Below are 22,451 nucleotides of genomic sequence, written 5' to 3' on the forward strand. Positions count from 1 at the left end.
CACGTGGCCTCATGCAACAAGAGGGTAGAGGGGATTCTTGGCCATCTTGGCGCAGTGCTGATGAAAGCACCTTTGAAGGGCTTGTCTGGTATTACTTCCCTTCAAGTAGCATTTCCCGAGATTAACTTCCCCAGCAGAAGTGGCATTTATGGCATTTTCACAATCAGCCCTTTATCATCACCAAATTCCTTTAAAAAAAAAATAATAATGAGAAACACTGCTTATATTTATTTTAAGTTTAAAATTTTAATTTTTATTGGATTTACTGGGGTGACATTGGTTAATGAAATTATATAAGTTTCAGGTGTACACTTCTATAACACACCATCTGTACAATGTATTGTGTGGTCACCACCCCAAGTCAGGTCTCCTTCCGTCACCCGGAGCTGTTATGCTCAAACGGAAGTATACTGCTAGATTTGCTGGACTTGTGTTGAAATGCAAACTGGAAAATTTAGGGGTATTTAGATTATGTCCCTATGACCACTTCATGTGCCCTAGAAGGATTTCTGTTACATAAACATTTCCTAAGGAATAGATCAAACATAACCCTAATTAGGCCCCTCATTTTCCCAATACTCTTCATATCACATGTGGATTACATTCACTATGTGCGTGTATTGAAAAAGCAGTCTCTCCCCTGTACGTACTCCCTGAGAACACCCACCCTAGGTCCCCAAGAAAAGCAAACGAGGTCCAGCTGTGTGAAATCTTCGGCAGACACATACATACAGGTGTCTCATGTGAAACCAGATGTCCTTCATGAAACATGACTGATGTCATGGCTGCAGTTTTCTTGTCTTGCTTCTTGCTTTCTTACATGTGAGCTAAGAGGAGATTTCTATTTAATATTTACAGGTCATCTTGCTTTCCTTTAAAAAATACTTTTAGATGGGGTTGATTATAAGACGATTTTCCATCAGGGAAGTGGAAAGGCCAAGTGCCTTGAAAAGCCTTCTGAAGAATAAGACTAAGAAAATTCCTGTAGGTCTGTAAACACCCAATGGAAAACTGTTCAAAAGAAGAAATAGAAGGCACAAACTTTGGGTTAAAAATGCTTGTAGAAGACCATGACATGACTAGCGTTGGCAGATCTAATACCTAGGTTTTCGAAAGTCTTGCCCTAAGTACTTATTCACATTCAATTGCCCCAACGCTGCGGTCCCCATCACTCTGCTGTTTCTCGGCACAGCTACCTGGACAATGAGAGGAGAAGGAAAAAGCCGTGACACCCCTCGACACCGCAGAGCAAGTGTCTAGGATTGGGAAAGAATAGATTCAACAGAAAACCAATCACTGCATCCTCAGAACGACCGCCTTTGATGTTCATGTTTCCAGGAGGAAGTGAATTGGTACCAACTAGCAACGCTGCCAGAAGAAATCACTGTAGAACTGAAAAATAACAACGAAGGTTTGATTGTGAGGCCCCTTAACTTTATAAGCACATTTTAGGCCCAACTTCGGAGAAATTAAATACTAATATAACAATTTGCACTAATAAATTACGGTAACCATCCAGCTATTCAAACAGCAAAACAGAACAAAATTTACATAAGTAGAAACTTTCCTAAAGTAAACAAATGTACACGATCAGAACTCGAAAAGTCATTAGAAGGGACACTGGGTTTTAATCAGGCTCAGACCGAAATAGAAGTAGTCAATTGGAACTCCAACCTGGACGGCCATCCCTGCCATGGTACAGTTCCATCTTTTCCGCGTCCTGTGACATTCACTTAGGAGGCGACCGTCCGTGTAAACAGTCCGACGTATCGGTCCCCTGCTGTGGACCTGTGGCCGATGAGGAGGAACTGTCTGGGAGCAGCAGAAAGACAGGGAAGACTCAGCCCTAAGAAAGCAGCAGCCTCTGGACGCCTTGCTCAGGCCTTCCCGCCGGGCGGCTCAGTGAGGCTCTGGGCGGTGGAACTGGTGAAGGTGGAGAGCCAGGAAGACATGGCCGTCTTTGCGCTGGAGAGCGCTCCTCCGACAGACTGGCCTGGAAGGGCAGGGGAGAGAACCCAAAGGAAAAATGTCTTCAGTTTGGTTAGACAATGAGAGACCAATGCTAATGAATAAATATTAATTTATGGTAGCACATCAATATGTTGATAGTAAACCCTGGCTGGTGTGGCTCAGTGGAGTGAGCGTCGGCCTGCGAACCAAGTGTCACTAGTTCGATTCCCAGTCAGGGCACATGACTAGGTTGCACGTCAGGTCCCCAGTTGGGGGCGCAAGTGAGAGGCAATCACACATGATGTTTCTCTCCCTCTCTTTCTCCTTTCCCCTCTCTCTAAAAATACATAAACAAATAAATTATTAATAAAAAAATATGTTGATAGTTGCTCAAATGCCATTGAAGTCAAATAGGAAACTGAACAATTTCTGGTGTAAGAGCTCACTCGCTCCTAAGCCTTCCGAAGGTACTCAGCAAATTCTGTGTAAAACCTGCCATGCCTGGCCAGTGGTTCTGAGCACTGGCTGTGCCTCAGAACCGCCTAGAGAGCTGACCAGGTCTTCTGTGCTCCCTGCACCCTAAATCCAAGCAGATGATTGGTGAGTACACACGGAATAGGGCCTGGGCTGCTTTAGGGAAATTTGCACTTGTCATCCAGAATGACGCTGCATTAAGTGAAGACATACAGAGATCTATTCGCCTCTGGTCTGTTTTGTCCTAAAGAACATAATCTCAGAAGTGGGTGCTAGAGTAAAAGGATTTAAGTTGCATCTCATACTCCCACCAATCTCGGAGAGCAGCATGCAGAAGGGAATTGACCTTAGCATCTACATATCAGCTGCAGCATCATTAAAAACTCAGCGACAGTTGGGTCATATACCTATGATGAAGTAGAATTTTTCTATTAAAAAACAAGAATTACTCTGCTGGTGTGGCTCAGTGGATTGAGCACCAGCCTGCGAACCAAAGGGTCGCTGGTTCGATTCCCAGTCAGGGTACATGTCTGGGTTGCAGGCCAGATACCCGGATGGGGGCGTGCGAGAGGCAACCACACATTGATGTGTGTCCCTTTCTTTCTCCCTCCCTTTCCCACTCTCTAAAAATAAGTAAATAAATCTTTAAAAAAAAAATTAAAAGTCAAATGCATAATGTTGCGTGGAAGAAAATGCTAATACATCAAATCGCATTCCCATGTAGGACTACGAACCTAGTGACGGGGCTGCGTGCTCCATGTTTGTCTCCAAGCCGAGTCTGTACAGCAGCCCCGCCCTGCCTGTCTCGGTATCAGATGGTAGAGCCATGAAGGCCCCTGCACAGCGATCGCCCAGTCTGGGGCTCTGTTTAATGAGGCTTAGTCACCTTCTCTCAGGAGCTAAGTCCAGAGGAGGGTCCTATTTTCACATACTGATGTGACAAAGCGTACGTGAGTAATTGGTGAATTGGAGATAATTAGGAGTTCCTTGTACACTGTTGTACCAATTCTTTAAGTTTGAAATTATGTAAAAATGAAAAGGTAAAAATATAGAAGAGGAGGAACAAGAACTTTCTTTAGGACGGATAGGTGCAAAAGCGTGTTTCTAGCACAGACCCCTGGCCTGGCTTTGGTGGCAGCGGGGCCTGGCCTCACGGAGCAGGTCAAGGAGCACGGCCTCCCCCATCACTTCTTGAAAGAGTGGTTGTAAAAGTTAATACAATTTATTCAGGTTTTCTATTTCTTATTGAGTCAGTTTTGGCAATCGAGCCTTTCAAAGAATTTGTATATTTTATCTAAGCTGTCAAAAAATTGGCATAAAGTTATTCCCAATAGTCCCTTATTGTCCTTTTAATTTCTGTCAGCTCTGTAGTCGTGCCCCCTCTATTATTTATGGATAATGTGAATGGGGGGGGGGGGGAAACTTCAGTGAAACGTGAATCCTGGTAACAGAAGAGTGAACTCTTCAGAAAATTTTGTTACTCCCCATCGGATATGGCAAAATTTGCTCAACTTTGATATTATCTGGTGCCACATTTTTCTTTAAACAGATAAGACCAAAATTGGAAAAAACAAACAGCAAGCAGACCTCTGTATTCAACTATGGGAATGATCTTGTATTATCATGTGACGCACAGATCTCTACAACTTCACAATGTTATCAATGACAGCCTGAGACCGGAGCGGAGACGTGCTATGACCCCAGCCTGCGCTCGGCTACAGGTGTGCCTTACCAACAGCTTTTCCGGTTTGCACAACGTTCCGGCTCGTGGTGACCATGACGTTGCCAATTTTTTTGCCACGTTCGCTGTTTTGAACAGAACTGAGTAAAGGAAAGAAGCGTTAAATACAACTTAAAAAAATTTCCCTCTCACACACACTCCACTGTATAACCAGCCTGAGATGAGAATTACTGAGAAAAGAAGCTAAATTATTATTTGTTTATATCAACTAATTTGCTAACCTTTAAGCACGTGAACTCTCAGAAAATACTCAAAGAACATGCACACGGACCACAAAGTGGTCAGGACACAAAGTTAATTCCCTCTACGGTCCCGATTTGCTGAAGTTACTTTGCCAGACTAAAAATGGCAAGTCCCGTTATTAGTTCTCGCCCTTCTCAGGGAACAGTGGCGTTTTCCCTTGGAAAGGCACACGCTGCTAAGCTAGACTGCTATGCACAGATTTGTTACTATTTGAAGCACAAGTCTATCAAGGGGAGAAAAACAAGTCCCAATTAGCAACGGAACACATGGCATACATTCCGATGGAAGAATTTTCCTAGCATTTTCTCGAAATACTCACTGTGAGAATCTTAACTTCATGTCCGACACCGAGTACTGGCCTTGGAAGGGGTGGCTGTGAAACAGAGTTTGAGTTTAGACTATGAGCGTTTCACAAATAAGCTGCCAATCAGTTATCACATGGCGGCCCCAGTGGTCTGCACAGGGAGACCCAGGGGGTGGCGGGGCCCTGAACCTGGGTCCTCAGGGCTTTGACCACAGCTCTCTGCCTGCACTTAGGGGAGCCTTCCTGAGCCTATTCCTACCCTCATGAACTTGGTGTTTTTTCCTAGGTGGGTGAGGGGTGGTTTTAGCGATGCTGATTTCTTTGGTCAGGGGTAGGGCCCAAGCATCAGCATTTTTAAAAAAGCTCCCCAGGACGGTCAGGGCTAGAGTCAGTGACTTGGGCCACGCCATGGACTTCGCCTTGATTCTGGCCATCTTATAAACGGGTGCTATTGGTCATACAAAGATTTGTAGACAGATCAGTAAAATCTGAGCCTTCTATTAGAAAAGCAACTCAAAATGCAGGTCTTAAAAACACACAAAAGGTAAAAAGTATATATATAAAATCAGGCAACTCCACCAGAGTTATACTATAAAAGGAGTCAGTAAATACCCAAATTCCTATCTCCCACTTGGGCGGCTCTGTCAGCATCTGACAAGGAGAGTGCCCGGTGAAATCTACAGCAAATTAAAAACATCACACTGCTCTTCATGGCTTTTCAAATGACTAACTTCTTTACTGTCCACAGGAAGCATGTTGATAGCCTCTCTTCTGGATTCCTGAATCACAGGCTGAAAAAACTGAAATTGCTGAATCATTCTTGCTATTCCTGGAAAAGCTCTGTTTAAAGGATTAAATATACCTGCAGCTTATTCAGGAAAGAGTGAGGACTGCCTTCTCTGATCTTGAGTTGAAGAAAGGGTATCACAGATCTCCAATCTTACAGTTAGTTGGGAATATTTCTAAATTAGACCCCCTGATAACAACCCAAAACTATCATTTCTTGTTCTTAATTTGGGGAAAATATTGAAACTCTGCTGTCATATATGCATAATTTCCCTACATACATATTTCAGGTCCTTCTTCAGCTTTCTCTTCAGTCTAAATAACCTCAATTATTTACACATTTTAAAAAGTACTGTTTTACAACCTTCACAAACCTATTCCAGTTAAGCCTCTTATGGATTGGAATAAAATCCAGAGTTGGTTCAGGTTAAAGGCATGACAGCAGATGTCTGACTGGATAAAGATCTGACCAGGTCACTGGGGCCACGGGGGAAGAGATGGCCCCCCACACCGCTGTGGGCCATGGTGGTGGGCCCTACCCCACCACACCCCACCCCACCCCACCCTGGCACGGCCGCAGCAATGCCACCGGCAGACAAACTCCCATCTGTTTCTCTTCATCCCTCTTCAGACTACAGACCTTGTGGTTAGTGAGGGAGAACACTCTGAACTCTTAGCCCTTTCATTTAATACTATTAGTTTTTGCCTTTTAATTTTCTATGTTTTGACCACATTCAAATGGCAGCATAGGTTTCTGCTAGAGCTCAGTAGGATGAGTAAATGCACTGAAATCTGTGTGGAACGCAGTCATTTTTCCTGATGGATGATATAAAATGTAACAGACATGCTCTCCCAAACCCTGCTACACAACCTCCTTCTTGTGGATGCTCCTGCACTTCCTAGGACGGAGCTCTCCAGATTTCCTGGGTGGGAGGGCATCTCTTTTCCTGCAGAGCTGATATCCTACCCCCCAGGCTAGCTAAGTGAACCCTAGCTTCCTGATAATTTGGCAGTCAGGACAAAGTTGATTTTTGTCCAATTCCCACCAAGAAGTAAAAGTTTAAAATATAAGTGAAAACATTCAGTGTATGCTTGTATCATAAAAAAAATACATCATTTAAAACTTCTAAATTAGAAAAAATAAGATCCCAGCCTGGGCACACTGCATCAATTGATCATCTTGAACTCTGTTCTGTTTCCTCACAGAGAGATGGCATGATTCCATAACGGCCCCTCCATGATCCCATGACGGCCCCACCATGATCCCGTGACGGCCCCACCATGATCCCATGACGGCCCCACCATGATCCCGTGACGGCCCCACCATGATCCCGTGACGGCCCAACCATGATCCCATGACGGCCCCACCATGATTCCCTAACGGCCCACTCCAATGTCTTGGATGCTGAAATCTCTGTCTAGTCAACATTCATTACTGTGACTGAAATTAAATTTTGTTGAATTTTAGAATCTGATGTGGAAGCCGGGTTTGACCACGTATCTAGTTCAGATGTCAACATTAGTTTATCGTACTTTGTGTTTTCAAATACCCTCTCCATTTACCCAGTGATGCTTTCTGTATGGTTTGACCATCTGCTACAGTGCAGGCCCGGGGGGAGGGGGAGAAGACCTAGATGTACCCAGCATCGCCTCGTCTGAACTACCCCGAGGGCTGGGAGAAATGCCAGGGCTTCCAAAACTGCTTCGTGATTTCTGTGTCAGAAGTGTGAACAGGGAAACAGTCTTCAGCTGCTTCTCTGTATTTATGAGACTTCTATAATCTACTTCAAGAGATTCCTGAAAATATCCACAATATCATCCAAGTCAGGACAGGATTTTCTTTATGCTGGGGCATGGGAGTAAAGGAACCATCCGGGGCTCTATCTGTTAGTCTTCAGGGAATGTGCTTACTTGGGGTTTATTTCTGCCAGGGCTGGGTGCTTGTTGCTGTTCCAGACTCTGTAGTTGTGCGTGTTCTTCCACGCTGCAACGAAGGCTGTCCCGTAGTCTGCGAGCGTCTTTTCATTATCTGGCAAGTAAACGTGAGAAAGCTGGGCTGGACTGTAGCCTGTCGGGGCTGTGGGATGAACAAGCAAAAAAGGGGAAGGAACAGGCCCACCCTCGCTGCACCCCTGCTTCGGGCGGAAGGTCAGGGAACTTGTGTCTGACTCCAGACCTCCTGTGAAGAGGCTACGTGGCCTTCGGCAATTCAGTTTAAATACTCAGAGCTCTGCACGAGGGAATAACAAGTCATTTTTCCATAACGAAGGCGGAGTTCTTATGCGATTCAAACAAGACCGTCGTTACGTGGTGAAAGCGTGCTGCGTGCGCCTTACCGAACTGCAGCGTGGCGGCCAGCAGCGCGTGGATGTAGACGGCAAACTGCGCGCGGATCCACTCGTCGCCGCCCTCCCAGCCCGTGCCATCCAGGAAGACGTCCTCCCGGTTCTCGGTCACGTGCCTCACCAGGTAGTCCGCGAACCTGAGGTCGGCCGTGGTGGGGCTAAGCAGCTTCCTGAGCTCTGGGTCGTGGATCTGGATCAGAGCGTCTTCTACCTGCAGGGCACGCAGGCACAAGTCAGAGTCTGGGCATTCACGTGGATATCCACGCCACGCTTTATAAAGAGTACCTACTGGGAAGCTGGAGCTGGAAACAAAAAATATGAATAACAGCATCCTCAAAGGGTGAATCTTTCTATATTTAAAAAACACTTATTTTCTATTTCCAGAAAACATACCCGTGTTTACTTTTGAATTATAAAAGTAATTCATGTTTTCTGTACTTATTTTAGAAAATACAGAAATGTGTAGTACCACCTTTATCATACAACCAGAAATGAATACATTAAGGGAATGCCTAAAAGTTTTTCCTTTGAGTGCACAGATCTCTGGAGTATTTTTGTGAGTAATATTTTAAATGCAAAGAAAAGTATATGTAACTTACAGGTTAGTTTTGAAGTATAATGAAACAAATATCCATTAATCTGCTAACCAACTTCAGAACTAGAAAGTAACCAATGCTGTTGCAGCAACTCTGTATCCTACACTAGAAGGTCTATGTATATTTTTCTTCCTCAAAGTTGGGATCAAAAATTTGAACCCTAATTTTAAATTCATATATCATAAACATTTCACCAGGAAGCAGGTATTGGTACTTTCTAAAACCCTTAGGATGATTTAAATTCCATCCCTCCCCCCTTTAAAATTATTTCAACTATAAAGTTGAATGAATGATTTAAATTTCTTATATATTGATGATAAGATGTCAAATACTTTAGCTCCTTGCTCTTGATATCGGAAGCCTATTAAACAGGATAGAAGTACAGTATTTGCACTATTTAAACAATAAACACATTTTAATTACGAGACTGTAGTAGGACCAGCTTGCCTGGGTTGGTATCCTGGCTCCCCCACTATACTTGCTGTTTGATCTCTGTCCCTTTGCTCCTGCAGGGAGGGACAAGCAAAGTACCTATTGCACAGGTTGTCATGAGAATTATATCAGTCAATATACCTAATGCGCCTAGAATGCCCGGCACAGGGAGCAATTATTTCCATTATCAATGCTGTTACCGTGCCGTCATAATCGCACGTGAGAAAGGACAAAGGGACCAGAGGCATCCCCGACCCGCACTCACACAGAAACCTACTTCCACAATGGCATCACTGAGGTGTTTCTGTTGTCGAAAAAGGATGTTAGTAGCTCCAGCAACAAATCCCCGGACAGTGACATCAGAGAGCAGGTGGTGCTGCTGCAGTGCCATGTAGGGCAAGCACAGGTAGCCCTGAGGATCACAAGAGTAAGACAAAACGTTAGAAGGGTGATGGAGAGCCGCCTCTCTCTTCAAGCCTCTGGGGAAAACTAGTCGGAGGAAGACCCACTCCCGATGGTCTCCCACCTCCATGCCGTCCCGAATGCAGCTGATCTTGGACTCAGGGTCCCTCAGCGACCCTCAGGTGTGACTGCATTACGACCAATCGCTAACCTTCTCCACGAAGGGTCAACCTTCTCAGGTCGTGGTAACACAAAGGTCTCCTGGGATCACTCTGTTCTCCATTCACCTTAAAAGCCTCCACAGCAACTAACAAACTGAGCTTTTTCACTTAGGAACTGAAATATTAAGCCCACTCAAAAGAATGCTGTGTAGCAGAAAGCTATCACCTCTTCCAATAAAATTGTAAAACACATGCATCCGCGCACCATCGCCAATGTACTGAGTATCGCAAAGCCCTGATAAGCATGTTTTATTGCTCTCTTGTTAAAAATTATGCAAACACATCTCAAGATATTTGCTCCTGCATGTTTAAAGCAAAAATGACCCTTGGCAGGAGTTGAGTCTTTAATTAATTTCCAGCTGAATTGTATTTGAAAATTACAGTTGAATTTGCCACACCAGAGCAGGCAGTGAAGTGCACGAGGAACTGTGAGTTTCTCGACGACAACAAAGGTGTGAGCCCTGGAACGAAGGCCGGGAGGAGGCCGTGGAGATTCTAAATCCGGACAGATTTTCAACAGGCGGCACAACTTGTGTATGAAGCCAGCAGGGCAGGCTTGCCGAACCCCTGAACTTATTTTCAGTCTCAAGTTCTAGGACAGTTTTGTTTGTTTTTTTACTTCCCTTCACTCTTCTAAAACCACTGAGCTACTGTTATCTGAGTGACGCCTTGTTTACATCACAAGAGAAGGCTCTCTGAGGGCAGGCATGTCTCTTGGGCTACTTCCTGTTCTTCTCTGCCTCTAGGATGCGCCTTAGACGTTAGCAGGTGGTTGTTTAAATACTAGTGTGGGAGAGAAGGCCTCTAAAAGTGGGAATACAGTTCTGGTTGCTTGGTTTTACTTATTCTTGACAGTGTCTACCTGTACTCGGTAACATGCTAACTCGCAGCAGCAAATAGAAATCCATGTCTACGCATTAGAGATACGTACTGAGTACAGTGCTTCTTGACCCGTATGCCCTCTTGTGACCAAAGCGTGAAAGCACTGCTGCTCCTCCTTCAGAAACAGAAGAGCCGGTTCAGGGCTCAGGGTTCAAGCTTTCGTCGTCGTCGTCGGCAGCCGTCCGTCTCGAGAGACGATGGTGTAGCTTCTTAAGAGTCTATCTGCACCGCCGAGAATGGCTGTGCAGTCCGACTCGGGAGTGACACGGTATCTGTCTCCTCCCGTGTTGAATCGACATCTTGCAATGACGCTGGAGTGTCCTCTCCAGTGAAGCTGAAGCTACAGAGCCTGGGCAGGGTTCAAGCTTTACTTCACGTGATATGTATTTTGAAACACTAGACTCTCCTCTCCCAATTACCTGCTCCTAAACATAAATATTACAGCATCGAATGCGTTTTCAAACAGAATACCTACTCTCCCAACTAGAACTAAGAACACTTGATAAAAGGCACTCTCAGAACTGCCAATTCTTACAGAAGATTTATATTGCAGGACAGTAATCAAAGAATTTCATTGCTCATAGTATTACATTCATAATTCATACAGTAGAGAAAAAAGTATTGTCAACAATGGAATCTTGGCTGAGTATATAAAACCATGAAAACTCAGACGCATGTCTTAAAACAGCAGTTCTTCGCTTCTTGACCTTTTGGCTAAGCTCAAGTGTAAAACTCAATAGTTCAAAGCTTTTTAAGCATATGAAAAAAATACACTCCTTAAAAATACATATTCATACTCTTTGACCGGGCATCCTACTTCTTGTAATTTATCCTACAGATACACCTGCTGGTGTGTGAGATTTGTAAATAGTTATTTTTGCATGACTGTTTATTATAGCAAAAGACTGGAATCTGAACTATGCATGAACAGGGAACCGACTAAACATTCGCCCACACCATTGAACACCTTGCAACAATAAACAGTGGTGAAGAGGCCCTGGCTGCTGTGGCTCAGTGGATTGAGCGTTGGCCGGAGAGCCAAGTGTCGCTGGTTCGATTCCCAGTTAGGACACATGAGTAGGTTGCATGTCATGTCCCCAGTTGGGGGTGCAAGTGAGAGGCAACCACACAGTGATGTTTCTCTCCCTCTCTTTCTCCTTTCCCATCTCTCTACAAATAAATAAACAAATAAATTATTTTAAAAAAAAGTGATGAAGTTCATCTCCAATGACTACTTTGTAAAAAATCAGGAGCATAAAAACAGGGAGAGTCTGCTACCATTTGTGTAAAAAGGAAAGGAAAACATCCATGCGTTGATTCATGCATATGCTACCCCGGGAAGGAGAGAGAAGATGCCGAGAATATGCCAGACGCCACTGGAGAGGCCAATGAGCAGCAGGGCATGATGGGGTGGCACGGAGACTTATGGCAGATGCTTTGGAACCATTCGAACATTGAACCATATAAAAATAGTACACATAAAATTAATTAAAATAGTTCAAAATAGCTGTAAAAATTGGCCATCATTACTTTTTAGGTAAAAAATGATAATTCCATGAGCCTAAATCTCAACATACAGCGGCAGTGAGAACATGGGTCCTTTCACATAAAGCAGCTTCTACCCCAAGCCCAGCCCCCCTGCCCCCCGCCCAGTGTTCCCTTTTCTAGGGCACGTTCGCTTCCATGTTTGGGGCTGCAGTGTGTAATGGTAAAAAGAAAAGTGAAAAGGTACCTGCATACCCATGTTCAGAGTAGCATTATTCAAACAGCCAAAGGAAAAGCAACCCAAAAGTCTATCGAAGGATAAATGGGTAAACAAAGCGTGGTGTGTACATACATGGGAAGGTGAGGAGCAACAAGAAGAGGGAAGGCCTTTTCTCCGCCTGGTGGGGCACACAATGACACAGTGCGGGACTGCCCCGGGGCAGACAAATACACCCATGGAACACCAACAGGAAGTCCAGAAACAGAGTCTCTTCCTCAACCAGACACAAGAGTTAATTCCAGGTAGGTAACCCAAAAGTGAAAGTCAAAATCATGAAGATAATTTAGGAGACTGTTTTATGACTCTGAGGTAGGACAGGATTTCTTAAGGAAGACCCCAAAGCCCTAACCATAAAGTAAAGAGTTGATAAACAGAAAAGGTATCTAGAATATACAAAGTCCCAGAAATCGGTGATGACAAGGAGACAATCCAGAGTTTTGAACAAATACTGCACAGAGGGAAATCCAAATGGCTAACCAGAACAGGAAAAGGTGCTCAACCTCAGCTGGGATTACTGAACAAAATGCCAGCTAAGAGCCACAAGATACCACTGCATCGGCTAACCGTGAGGAAGTCTGAGTCTGATCGTGTCTCGTGTTGGTGAGAACGCAGAGCGACCCGACCCCCTGCACGGGGCTGTGGGAAGGGGAACTGTGGTCCCAGCTTCAGAAACCCTGACAGGTCAGGGGCCACCAGGCCTGGCTCCTCGCTCTCAGCACCTGGTTCTTCCTTACACTTCCTGAACCAGCTCCCAGCAGGGCTCACGCATCTGTTAGAATCTGCTGCCTGCATGTGTACAGTGAGCCTAATCTCTAAGACGGACAATTGCAAGTACCCGAGAGAGGCAGGGACAGGAGGTAATGGTTTTGTTATGTAAAAACTTGTTTCCATTTATTCATATGCTGAGTCAGGAGAGCAGTCAGCTTATTCTCTCCCAAACTTGCTGACCTACCTCAGCAAGATTCTCCAGGCATCCAAGCTTCTCTCTGGCTATTTTTGAAATTACTTTTCAAAATGTTTCACCAACCTAATTCCTTCTGTACAAGCATTTTAAGATCTTCAAGAGAAAAGAAGCCTGAAGACGATTCGCTTTTAAGAATATTTCATATTCCAAAGTTACTGACCTTAAAGGATCAGCATGTGTATTTAAAGATGTGATTCAGCAACAAATTAATTTTAATCAGTACATAATAAAACGAAAAACCAAAATGAAGAACGTTTTATTTCCCGGAGTGATGGCAGTGAGCCTGGCATACATTCAGTACTGGTACAATGCGCACAAACAGATTATCCAGAGAACAAGGTTTATGGACAGCACACAAAGGTATGTTTACAACGCTTTGCTTAATGCAGCAACCTCGCAGACAAAAACAAAATCCCTCCCCTGTTCCTCTCCCTCTTGAAAATTAGAGATTAGAGGTGGATGGACGAAGCAGCACGACAGGGGCTCTGAAAAGGACAGGGAGCCATGACACCTACTCGTGGGTCCAGAAAACCCACAAACCATGGCCATTGAGCAAACCCAGTCCTTTGAGAGCCCCTGCGTTTTCTCCCCGTGTCCCACCATCCCAGTTTTAGGAAACTGCATCAGCGCAATTATGAAACCAATCAAGATAATTTCAGAGCCCTCCAACGGGCCCCAAGGCGAACAAAGGTAGCACTCTGTCCACGAAGCAGCGGTACGGACTCGGGGCAAGTACCTATTTGTAAAGCTGGAGAAACCCAGAAAGGATCTGTGGTTGAGCGTGGCAGCGGGAGAAGCCCAGGGTCAGGCCTACACTGCCCCCTCTCTCCTGCTGCAGTGAACGGAAAGCTGTGTCTGCCTGCGCCGTGGACTGCAAGCCCACAGCTGCACTGACTTAGGGCCCAGTGTGGTGCCGGGCACAGAGGCCCGCAGGAAATGCGTGTCGGCCAAGAGATGAACTGGCATTTCTCTGTTTCTGCTCCACTTTGAAAAACAATTCAAGAATGGCAATAAAATAGTTCATCTGGAAGAGAATGAAAGCAAACAAACAAAAAAGTCCAGATGGAGATTCTGGAATCTTAATGGATTACTGACATTACAAAATGATATCCTGGGACCTAAGATCTCAACTCAAAGACTGAATTTGATTTACTATGTTGTGTTTAAGTTATTTTTAAAAATTATAAAAAGGAATAATAAAGAAATTAATTAAAAATTGCAAATACATCTTGAATGGTTTTTCATAAAAAGATAAAGAAAATAGGTTTATGGGTAAGTTAACCAAAAACACTGTATTGTTTCTGTGAGGTGTACTCATATTTAGGTCAGCCACCTAAGCAGTTTTTCCTTATAAAATTGAAGCTTTTGGAATTGCAGTATTTGATAGTCATTAAGTATAATCAAGACTGTCCAGAGTTTCTCAATTCATCATTTTTTCAAAGATAAACCTGAATGATTAAAAACAGAACCAATTCAGTGATGGCTGACCTCATACTTACTAAGTTTCCAAATTCTTTCCAATCAAAACCACCCACATTAATTCCCTGCAGTCTCACACTGTGGTTAGACGCCACGGCTGTACATATTTGGTACATAGTTTAGTTTTCAAGGAAAATCTCCAGATCTGAAAATGTGTTAGACTCTGAAAGGCCTTTGTCGGATTCTTTAAGGACCTCAGACTGTACCTTTGTGAAGATGGCCAGGGGCATGCCGTACTGGTCCTCTTCCAAGCCGGAAATGAGCCCTGGCACCAGGACCGCCTGGCCCGTGTTCGCTTGAGGCTGCACAGTAATAGGAGGGCTGTCCGAGGGCACCAGCTCCTTTGGAAACGAGTTTGACAGTTCCGACCCCACCTGCTCCCTTTCCTCTAAGACGCTAGGGTCCAAGGTCTCCCAGTCACTTTCTGAAGACTCTGGAGACGGACGAGAAGGAGGTTTCAAATACCGAGTGCCACCACTGAGGTCCTGTCCTTTGCTGCTGTCTTCCACCGGGAACAGAGGTTCTTCAGTCTTGACGGCACCATCTCCTCTGTGGCTTCCTGTCACGATTTTCTTGACAGTTTCCGAGCTGGTATTTGAAATGTTAGGAGGAGACACAGAAACAAAATCATCTGCAGGGGGATTATTTTCTTGAAGCCCAGCATCTTCAGACATGCTCTTTCGGGGTCTGTACTGAGAACAGTCACTAAGACCATGTTCAATCATGCCTACAACATAAAATAACGGAGAACAGCTTGGTTTATAATGAAGTGGAAGAAAATGAATGTTATAGATTATGTTCTAAATAGCAGAATTCTCCTATAAAAATTTTAAATAAGCTATGCTTGCATACATTCCAATGAAAAATAATGAAAATCTCAGACAAAACAAAAGAAAAAAAACCTATTGCCAAAATGAAAATGCTGTATTAAAATAGAAACGTTAGCCCTAACGAGTTTGTCTTTGAACACTTTTATAATCGAAAGTTCCAGTACAAGTTAAACAAAAGAAAGAGTACACTCTGCTACTGTCTTACCTGGAAAAAGGGATAACACAGTCATGAGGGCACCCACCAGTTTATTCACTGGAGAAATGTAAAAGAGAACCTGGAATGGAGTCCATGAAAATCTAGTTAGAAAATCTGAGTCCGCAGTGATACTTTAAAAAAAGGGGGGGGGGGGGCGGGGAACAGAAGGGAAAACTCTTCTTTCCAGAAGAACAGCTGATAAGCATAAAACGAATGACAGGATCAGAAAACCACCCAGCAGCCATCATGGTTCAGGGCAACACTGCCAGGGGCCACCACAATGATTGCGGACGGCTGCTGGGCCACAGGACAGCCTCACAGATTCAAGCTTCTCAGCCCACAGATAACCTATTAATTCCAAAGGGGAAACCGGCAGCTTAATAGGAACAACTCTGGCAACCACCTTAATCAAACGATTCAACGTCACTACATCAACAACAGTAGCACAGTTATGGGCCTCTTGCTGTGATACCCTCAGGATACACCAACACCTTGGTCCCCAGATTTAGAAAAACAACCACTAGTTTATAGGACATTATTATGACATATGAGGACATTTAAAAATGAACTTTGGCATTAGGTATCATTTATTGTATTCATGTTAAATTTCTTGAATGTGACAATGGCATTTTGGTTATGTAGGCATACACCCTTATTCCTAAGAAATATATGCTAAAGTATTCGGGGATAAAGTACCATGATTTCTATAAACTACTTTAAAATTATTATGATTCAGGAGAAAATGAACATACATAAAGCATGTAATGCAAAAGTGGCAAATGTTAACTGGCAGATACAGATGAATCATGTAAGAGTGTTCATCATAGTATTCTATCAACTTTTCTGTAGGTTTGAGTTTTCAGAATAAAATCTGAGAAAACAATCTGAAACGAGATTCAGTTAGATACTGCACTAAAACTAAAACTGGTAATAAGTATATTAGTTGGAGATAAAAAACAAAGATTTGCCTAGGTGAGTTTTTTCTTTTTTAAACAATTAAATCATTTATTGACACCAAAATGCTGTTTCACAAAGCACAGCACACTTGTGTTCTCCTTACACACGGGTCTTATTTAAGGAGTAGCTTGCAAGTAAGAAACCAGATGTTGTATTAAAGAATGTCCTTATTTTATTAAATCAATATAAAGGGTGTACCTGTGATTTGCCACATTAGATAGTTTACTTGATCATAAATGCCACTGCATGTAAGTAGGCTATGTATTATTTTGCAAAACTTATGTTTCAGATATGTATATCCATGTATGTTCTAGGCTGCTAAATAAAATATTTTTTATGATGGCTTGCAATAAAAAAGTGTGAAACCTACAACTTGACAATGAAAAAACTAAACAACTTGATTAAAAAATGGCAAAGGATTTGAGTAGACATTTCTCCAGGAGAGATATACAAATGGCTAACAAGAACATGCAAAGGTGCCCAGTCTTACCAATTGCTAGGGAAATGCAAATCAAAACCAGGAGATACTGCCTCAACTATTAGGACAGTTACTATCAAAACCCGGAAAATAATCAGTATTGACGACGATGTGGAGAAACTGGAACCTTTGTGCTCTGTTGGTAAGACTGTAAAACGGGACAGCTGTTACGGAAAGCAGTATGGTGGTTCCTCAAATTTAAAACAGAACTACCGACTTCCGGTCAAGATGGAGGCATAGGTAGACATGCTTCACCTCTTTGCGCAACCACAAAAAGAATTACAACTAAATCTCAAAACAACACTCAGAACTGTCAGAAAATTGAACTGTATGGAAGTCCGACAACCAAGGATTTAAAGAAGCCACAATCACCCAGACAGGTAGGAGGGGCGGGGACCCAGGGACAGGCAGAGAAGCAGGAAACTGCGGTGTGGCACAGGGAGGCGGCAGCAGAGCGGTAACAGGTGGGATTGCTGGAGGGAAGGGGGGTACCGGGCAGAGGGGGCTCAAGGGGGAAAAATTGGGACAACTGTAATAACATAATCAATAAAATATACTTAAAAATATAAAGTAAAATAAACTAAATAAAACGGAACTACCATGCGATCCAGCAATACTCTTCCTGGACATGCACCCCAAAGGACTGAAAGCAGAACTGCATGCTGTCAAGCTGCCCCCCGAGAAACCTGCATGCTTCTTCTACGGCACTGAACAAGAATATGGGCTTCAGCTCACCACAATTTGATAAGCAAAAAAGTTAATTTCTACTTACCTCATTAGTTTTAATTTTATATAGTATTTAAGAAATGTCAATAAATGTTAAATATTCTTTCCCTTCAAATCTCACCTTTTTTTCAAGAAGAATTAATTTAAACAGAATTAAGACCTGAACAAAAAAAGAAATACTGTATTAACATATTAGAGATGCAAGCTATTACTTATTTGTCTTCCCTTCTCCTCAAACATACCCTGTATCATTTAATCAACAATATGATGCTACTTTAAAAAACACATGGGAAATTATGAACTTATACTAAGAAAGTATTATCTGTCTCTTCTATAACATGGAAGAACCACTTAAATCTCTTAACAAATTGTGCCTTTCGGAATGAGTTGTGCCATTTTTACTTGAAATATTGCCAGCTCCTTAAAGGTCAGGAACCCGAGTCATTTATTTCTGGATATGTCCAGCGCATTCACGTAGCAGATACTCAGTAATTGCTTGTTAAATGACTGATCAATGTGTGCATTCCCCATTCAACATATGCTCTAGTACAAAAGATCAGAAATTAAGTGTAGATATTTTACTGGAAAATGTTTCACTCTTAAGGCAACATATAAAGTATTCTGCAAGATTAAAACATGTTTCTTCCCACTCTAATTTCATGATACCTGAAATTACCAAGACAAGAGAAAAAAATATTCTATCTTGCATTATAATAAGCAAACGGCATTTGTATTTCCTTATATGAAATTTCTCTCATACAAGCTCTACCCACACTTTTGGCTCTGTGTCATTATGAGAGATGTCTTGGAAGAAGTAAAACATGGTTATAGCACAATGTGCATTTGACCACGTAGCACATGGAATTTGCCCAGTTAAACACACAACTTTAGTACATCTTAAATAAAGTATCATACCTTGTGTCGAAAATGAAGCACAAGATCTCGAGGAGACAGACCTAAAATGTTAACAAAAAAGCTAATCTGTAACCACAACCTATTGTTTTTTGTCAAAAAACAAAACAAAACAAACTTTCTTCCCCTCTAAGGAAAGGTAGGTAAAAAAAAAAAAAAAAAAGGAACATGCAAATATTAAAATATTATGTAGTATTTGATTACACACACATGTACTCAGGATTTATCAGATTATTATTAACAGTCAAACACAGTCTTGCAATGATGGAAATGTCCTAAATCTGGGCTGTCCAGTCCAGGGGCCACTGAGCCCTTGAAATGTGGCAAGTGTGACGGACAAACTGGCTTTTTGATTTTACTTAATTTTTATTAATTCTAATCTGAATGCACACGGTCGCATATCCCCAGTGGCCACTGTTGTGGGCAGTGCAGCTCTAACACCGACGGCCTCTGCGTACCACAAACACAAGTTACACAAACCTAGAAATTACGAAGTTTATCCTATGGTGGTAGTCAATCCTCTAAACCTGGTGTTTGGTCATTGCACTCCATACGCTCTTATTTCAGAATCACAGTCCCCTCTGGTCATTTGCCACAGGGCAAGAGAAAGTCATTTAGAGGAAACCGTGTTCTCCGAGGAGGAGTTTTGTAACCAGCTCACATTGCACACAGGATTGCAGCAGCGAACTACCTGTGTGGCCACTGGATGCTGAAACAGGAACTGACTGGGCACATAAATCACGATGTGATGGAAACTTACATTCTAATCATGAAAAGGGTATTTACTGAGTGCCTATTCAGTACCTTGGACACTGATGGGGACCATGGGTTGTCAAAGAGTATAAATTACACAAAACCCCCAACTTGAAAAGTTTTTAAATAGAAAAGAGCTAAGCAGATCTCTCTCTTGCCCTCCCTCTCTGTTATGACAGGGAATGGACCTGGTCAGCATTAGCGTAAGGAAAAGGAAAAAACTTCCATTATCGTTCTGAAAAGCAGAAGTTTGCTTTATACAGTAATCGCTGCAAATATTGGTACCAGTGTGTTATAACCTTCGTTCATGGAAACACTGGCTAAGAAGACACTTAAGCAGGCAGCAGCAGCAGCAAACCTTGAAGAATTTAAAACCCACAGAGAAATGTAACTCCGATCATGAAGTCTTACATGCAACTGACTCGCTGTGCCAAACGGGAAGAAATGAGGGTGTTTCTTCTGACTTGTAAAAAAGCTACTCACCAAGATAGACTTGGGACCCTTCCAGTGACGTTCCTCCCAAGGAACTATTCATATGTTCATAGAGTTCCTATAAAATATAGATTCAGTGTAGACGTGTTACTATATTTTAGACATGGAATTAGAAATAGGATGATCAGGAAAAAATTGGTTCTTTAATCGAGGCAGTTGCTTTTTCCAGGCCCCAAATTTAGAAACAATGAAGGTCTCTCTGAAAACTTGCCAGGTGCCAGCACTGCCCGCCCCCCCCCATTTGACCTTGGTGCATCCACATGGGGGCGGGGGGATTCCTAAGATAAACTCCCCTGCATCCTTTGAAATCCCAGCTGCCCCACTCTCACTAGACTCCAGGGGAGACCCATGTTCTCCATTCCCAGCAGCCGTGAGAAACCCATGGGGCCCGCCCCAGCGAGGCAGACAGGGGGCTTCCCTGATGCTGCAGCGACTACTAGCAAGGGGAGGCCGGCTGCAGAAACAGCTGAGCAGGGCCTGAGTAAGGGAGGCGGACCGGGAGCCGCAAGGCCACAGCAGAAGGGCCATCGCCCTTTCATTAATAGACACATTGGTATTCGTTACAGTCGCTTGCGTTATTTCCTAATAAAAGACAGTCTGGTTAAAGGTATAAGTATGAACTGTACATTTGGGGCAGATCCCTGCCCGTTCCATGTTCTTTTCAAAGACCATGTCTTTCTTAAGACAGTAAGTGGTTATCCTTCGCGATATCACTGACAAGATTGACTTGATACATGAATCTGTCTTCAGCCAAACACATCGATAGAGGGGCATAAAGTTACCTTTAGAATGGAAATTTGGGAAAAATCCTTCTCTTCGAAATAGGCATGTGTGATGAGCTGAAGTTTCGCTTGAAGTAAGCCGTAGAGTGGCTTGAAGAAAAAAGAGAAAATTGCTGTTAGTTTGATAACAGTGGAAAAACAACCCCCCCCCAGACTTTTAACTTGAAGAGAACAGGAAGGAAGAGTTAATGACTCTCCCCTTCAGGGTCAGTGCCCCCTTATTCACAACTGAGAGCTGGGGGTTTGCTCCCTGGCTGTGGGGCAAAGGCCCGAGCCACTCTGCGCAGCGGTCCAGCGTGGGCACCGACCTCGGGGGCCTCCACCCTTGCTCCTACGCCCCCCAGGCACTTCACCGCTCCCACCCATGTGCTGACGTGAACAGGGGCAGATGAAGACAGAACACCTGACAGAGTTGTCTTCAGAATTAAATGGCCAGGGAAAAGCACTCTGTAGAGGATCTGGCACATGGAAAGCACTTACGTGTTACCTATTACCTATAATTCGAAACATAATCTAACTCCACACACTGTTCTGCTGGCTTGTGGAGACATTTAATCATCCTTACAGCAGTCAGTTCTTAGATATTATCTAGGTGAACAGAAGTTCATTTCCCTTTTCTGGCCTCTGTGGAGGCTTACAATGAGTCTGTGCCCTCTATCATAATATTTTTTTATATACTTGAACAAAGTTATTCCTTAGTTCTTAATTTTCCTATTTAAGACCTTCTTTGCCCTGGCTGCTGTGGCTCAGTGGATTGAATGTCGGCCTGAGAACCAAGTGTCGCTGGTTCGATTCCCAGTCAGGGTACATGTAGGTTGCACGTCAGGTCCCCAGTTGGGGGCACAAGTGAGAGGCAACCACACAGTGATGTTTCTTTCCCTCTCTTTCTCCTTTCCCCTCTCTCTAAAACTAAATAAATAAACAAACAAATAAATAAAAATAAAATTACTGTGACTTAAAAAAAAAAAGACCTTCTTTTACCATTTCCATCCTTTTATTCTTAATGTTCTTTTCCAGATGTTTTCTGATTTCTATGTCCTTCCTAGTACGCAGAGACCAATGCTGTATATGTATTCTAATTAGTTAAGACACACAACACTGGAATACATTTCCCTTAGTATTCCTGTTACTATATCGTTATTAGCACCTAAGGATAAAATCAGTATATCTTAATACACAGACCACAATGCACCACGAACCACCACCCCTTCGTGTGAGCCAGCTCTGCCCAAGCCCTGTGTGCATTTAGAGACAGATGCAGCTGGATTTCCACCCCAACTTTACCATTTAGTAGTTATATGTCTACGAGACACCTTTTTCTCTCTAAAATATATCTTTATTTGTAAAATGAGAACAGTAAATACTCATACCTCATAGTCGTCATGAGGACTAAAGTGACAATTGTCTCTAAAAAGTGTCCGGTATGGAATTAATACCTGCCATATAGGCACTGGATAAATGGCATTTACTGTTATTGTGATTGTTCTTTAAAGAATGATTACTCAGTTAGCTTTTCAACATGCTGCATTTGCTGTAATACCTAGTACTCCTATGCTTTCTTTGGTCATCTGGCCCAATATAAAAAAAGTAACTCACTGATGTATATTCTTTCAGGCTACCCTTCCAAAAACTGCACACAGATCAGATTAGCAATCTACCAATTTTCTTATATTGGGGTCTTTTGTAATCATTCTTTTTCTAGGAGAGTACTCTTGCCCTGTTCTTAAAATTACTGTCTTGG

At 43.0% G+C, this 22,451-nt stretch overlaps 1 protein-coding gene across 1 annotated transcript in view; it reads right to left on the reverse strand.

The window, feature by feature from the left end:
- Positions 1-1,381: 1,381 nt before the first annotated feature.
- AVL9 (AVL9 cell migration associated) overlaps positions 1,382-22,451 on the reverse strand; it is a 30,786-nt gene continuing 9,716 nt past the window's right edge. The window contains exons 5-16 of the mRNA XM_090287040.1: positions 20,711-20,800; positions 19,920-19,986; positions 18,687-18,727; positions 17,893-17,931; positions 15,620-15,689; positions 14,791-15,311; positions 9,145-9,283; positions 7,835-8,050; positions 7,410-7,527; positions 4,728-4,781; positions 4,157-4,245; positions 1,382-1,993 (exon numbers count right to left, since the gene is read on the reverse strand). Of these exons, the coding sequence (XP_090143166.1) occupies positions 1,878-1,993; positions 4,157-4,245; positions 4,728-4,781; positions 7,410-7,527; positions 7,835-8,050; positions 9,145-9,283; positions 14,791-15,311; positions 15,620-15,689; positions 17,893-17,931; positions 18,687-18,727; positions 19,920-19,986; positions 20,711-20,800 (1,560 nt within the window). The 3' untranslated portion in view covers positions 1,382-1,877. The remainder of the gene's footprint in view (positions 1,994-4,156; positions 4,246-4,727; positions 4,782-7,409; positions 7,528-7,834; positions 8,051-9,144; positions 9,284-14,790; positions 15,312-15,619; positions 15,690-17,892; positions 17,932-18,686; positions 18,728-19,919; positions 19,987-20,710; positions 20,801-22,451) is intronic.

The sequence above is a fragment of the Furipterus horrens genome, unplaced genomic scaffold (assembly GCF_987537825.1).
Source record: "Furipterus horrens unplaced genomic scaffold, mFurHor1.1.pri manual_scaffold_9, whole genome shotgun sequence".
In the NCBI taxonomy this organism is placed as follows: Eukaryota; Metazoa; Chordata; class Mammalia; order Chiroptera; family Furipteridae; genus Furipterus; species Furipterus horrens.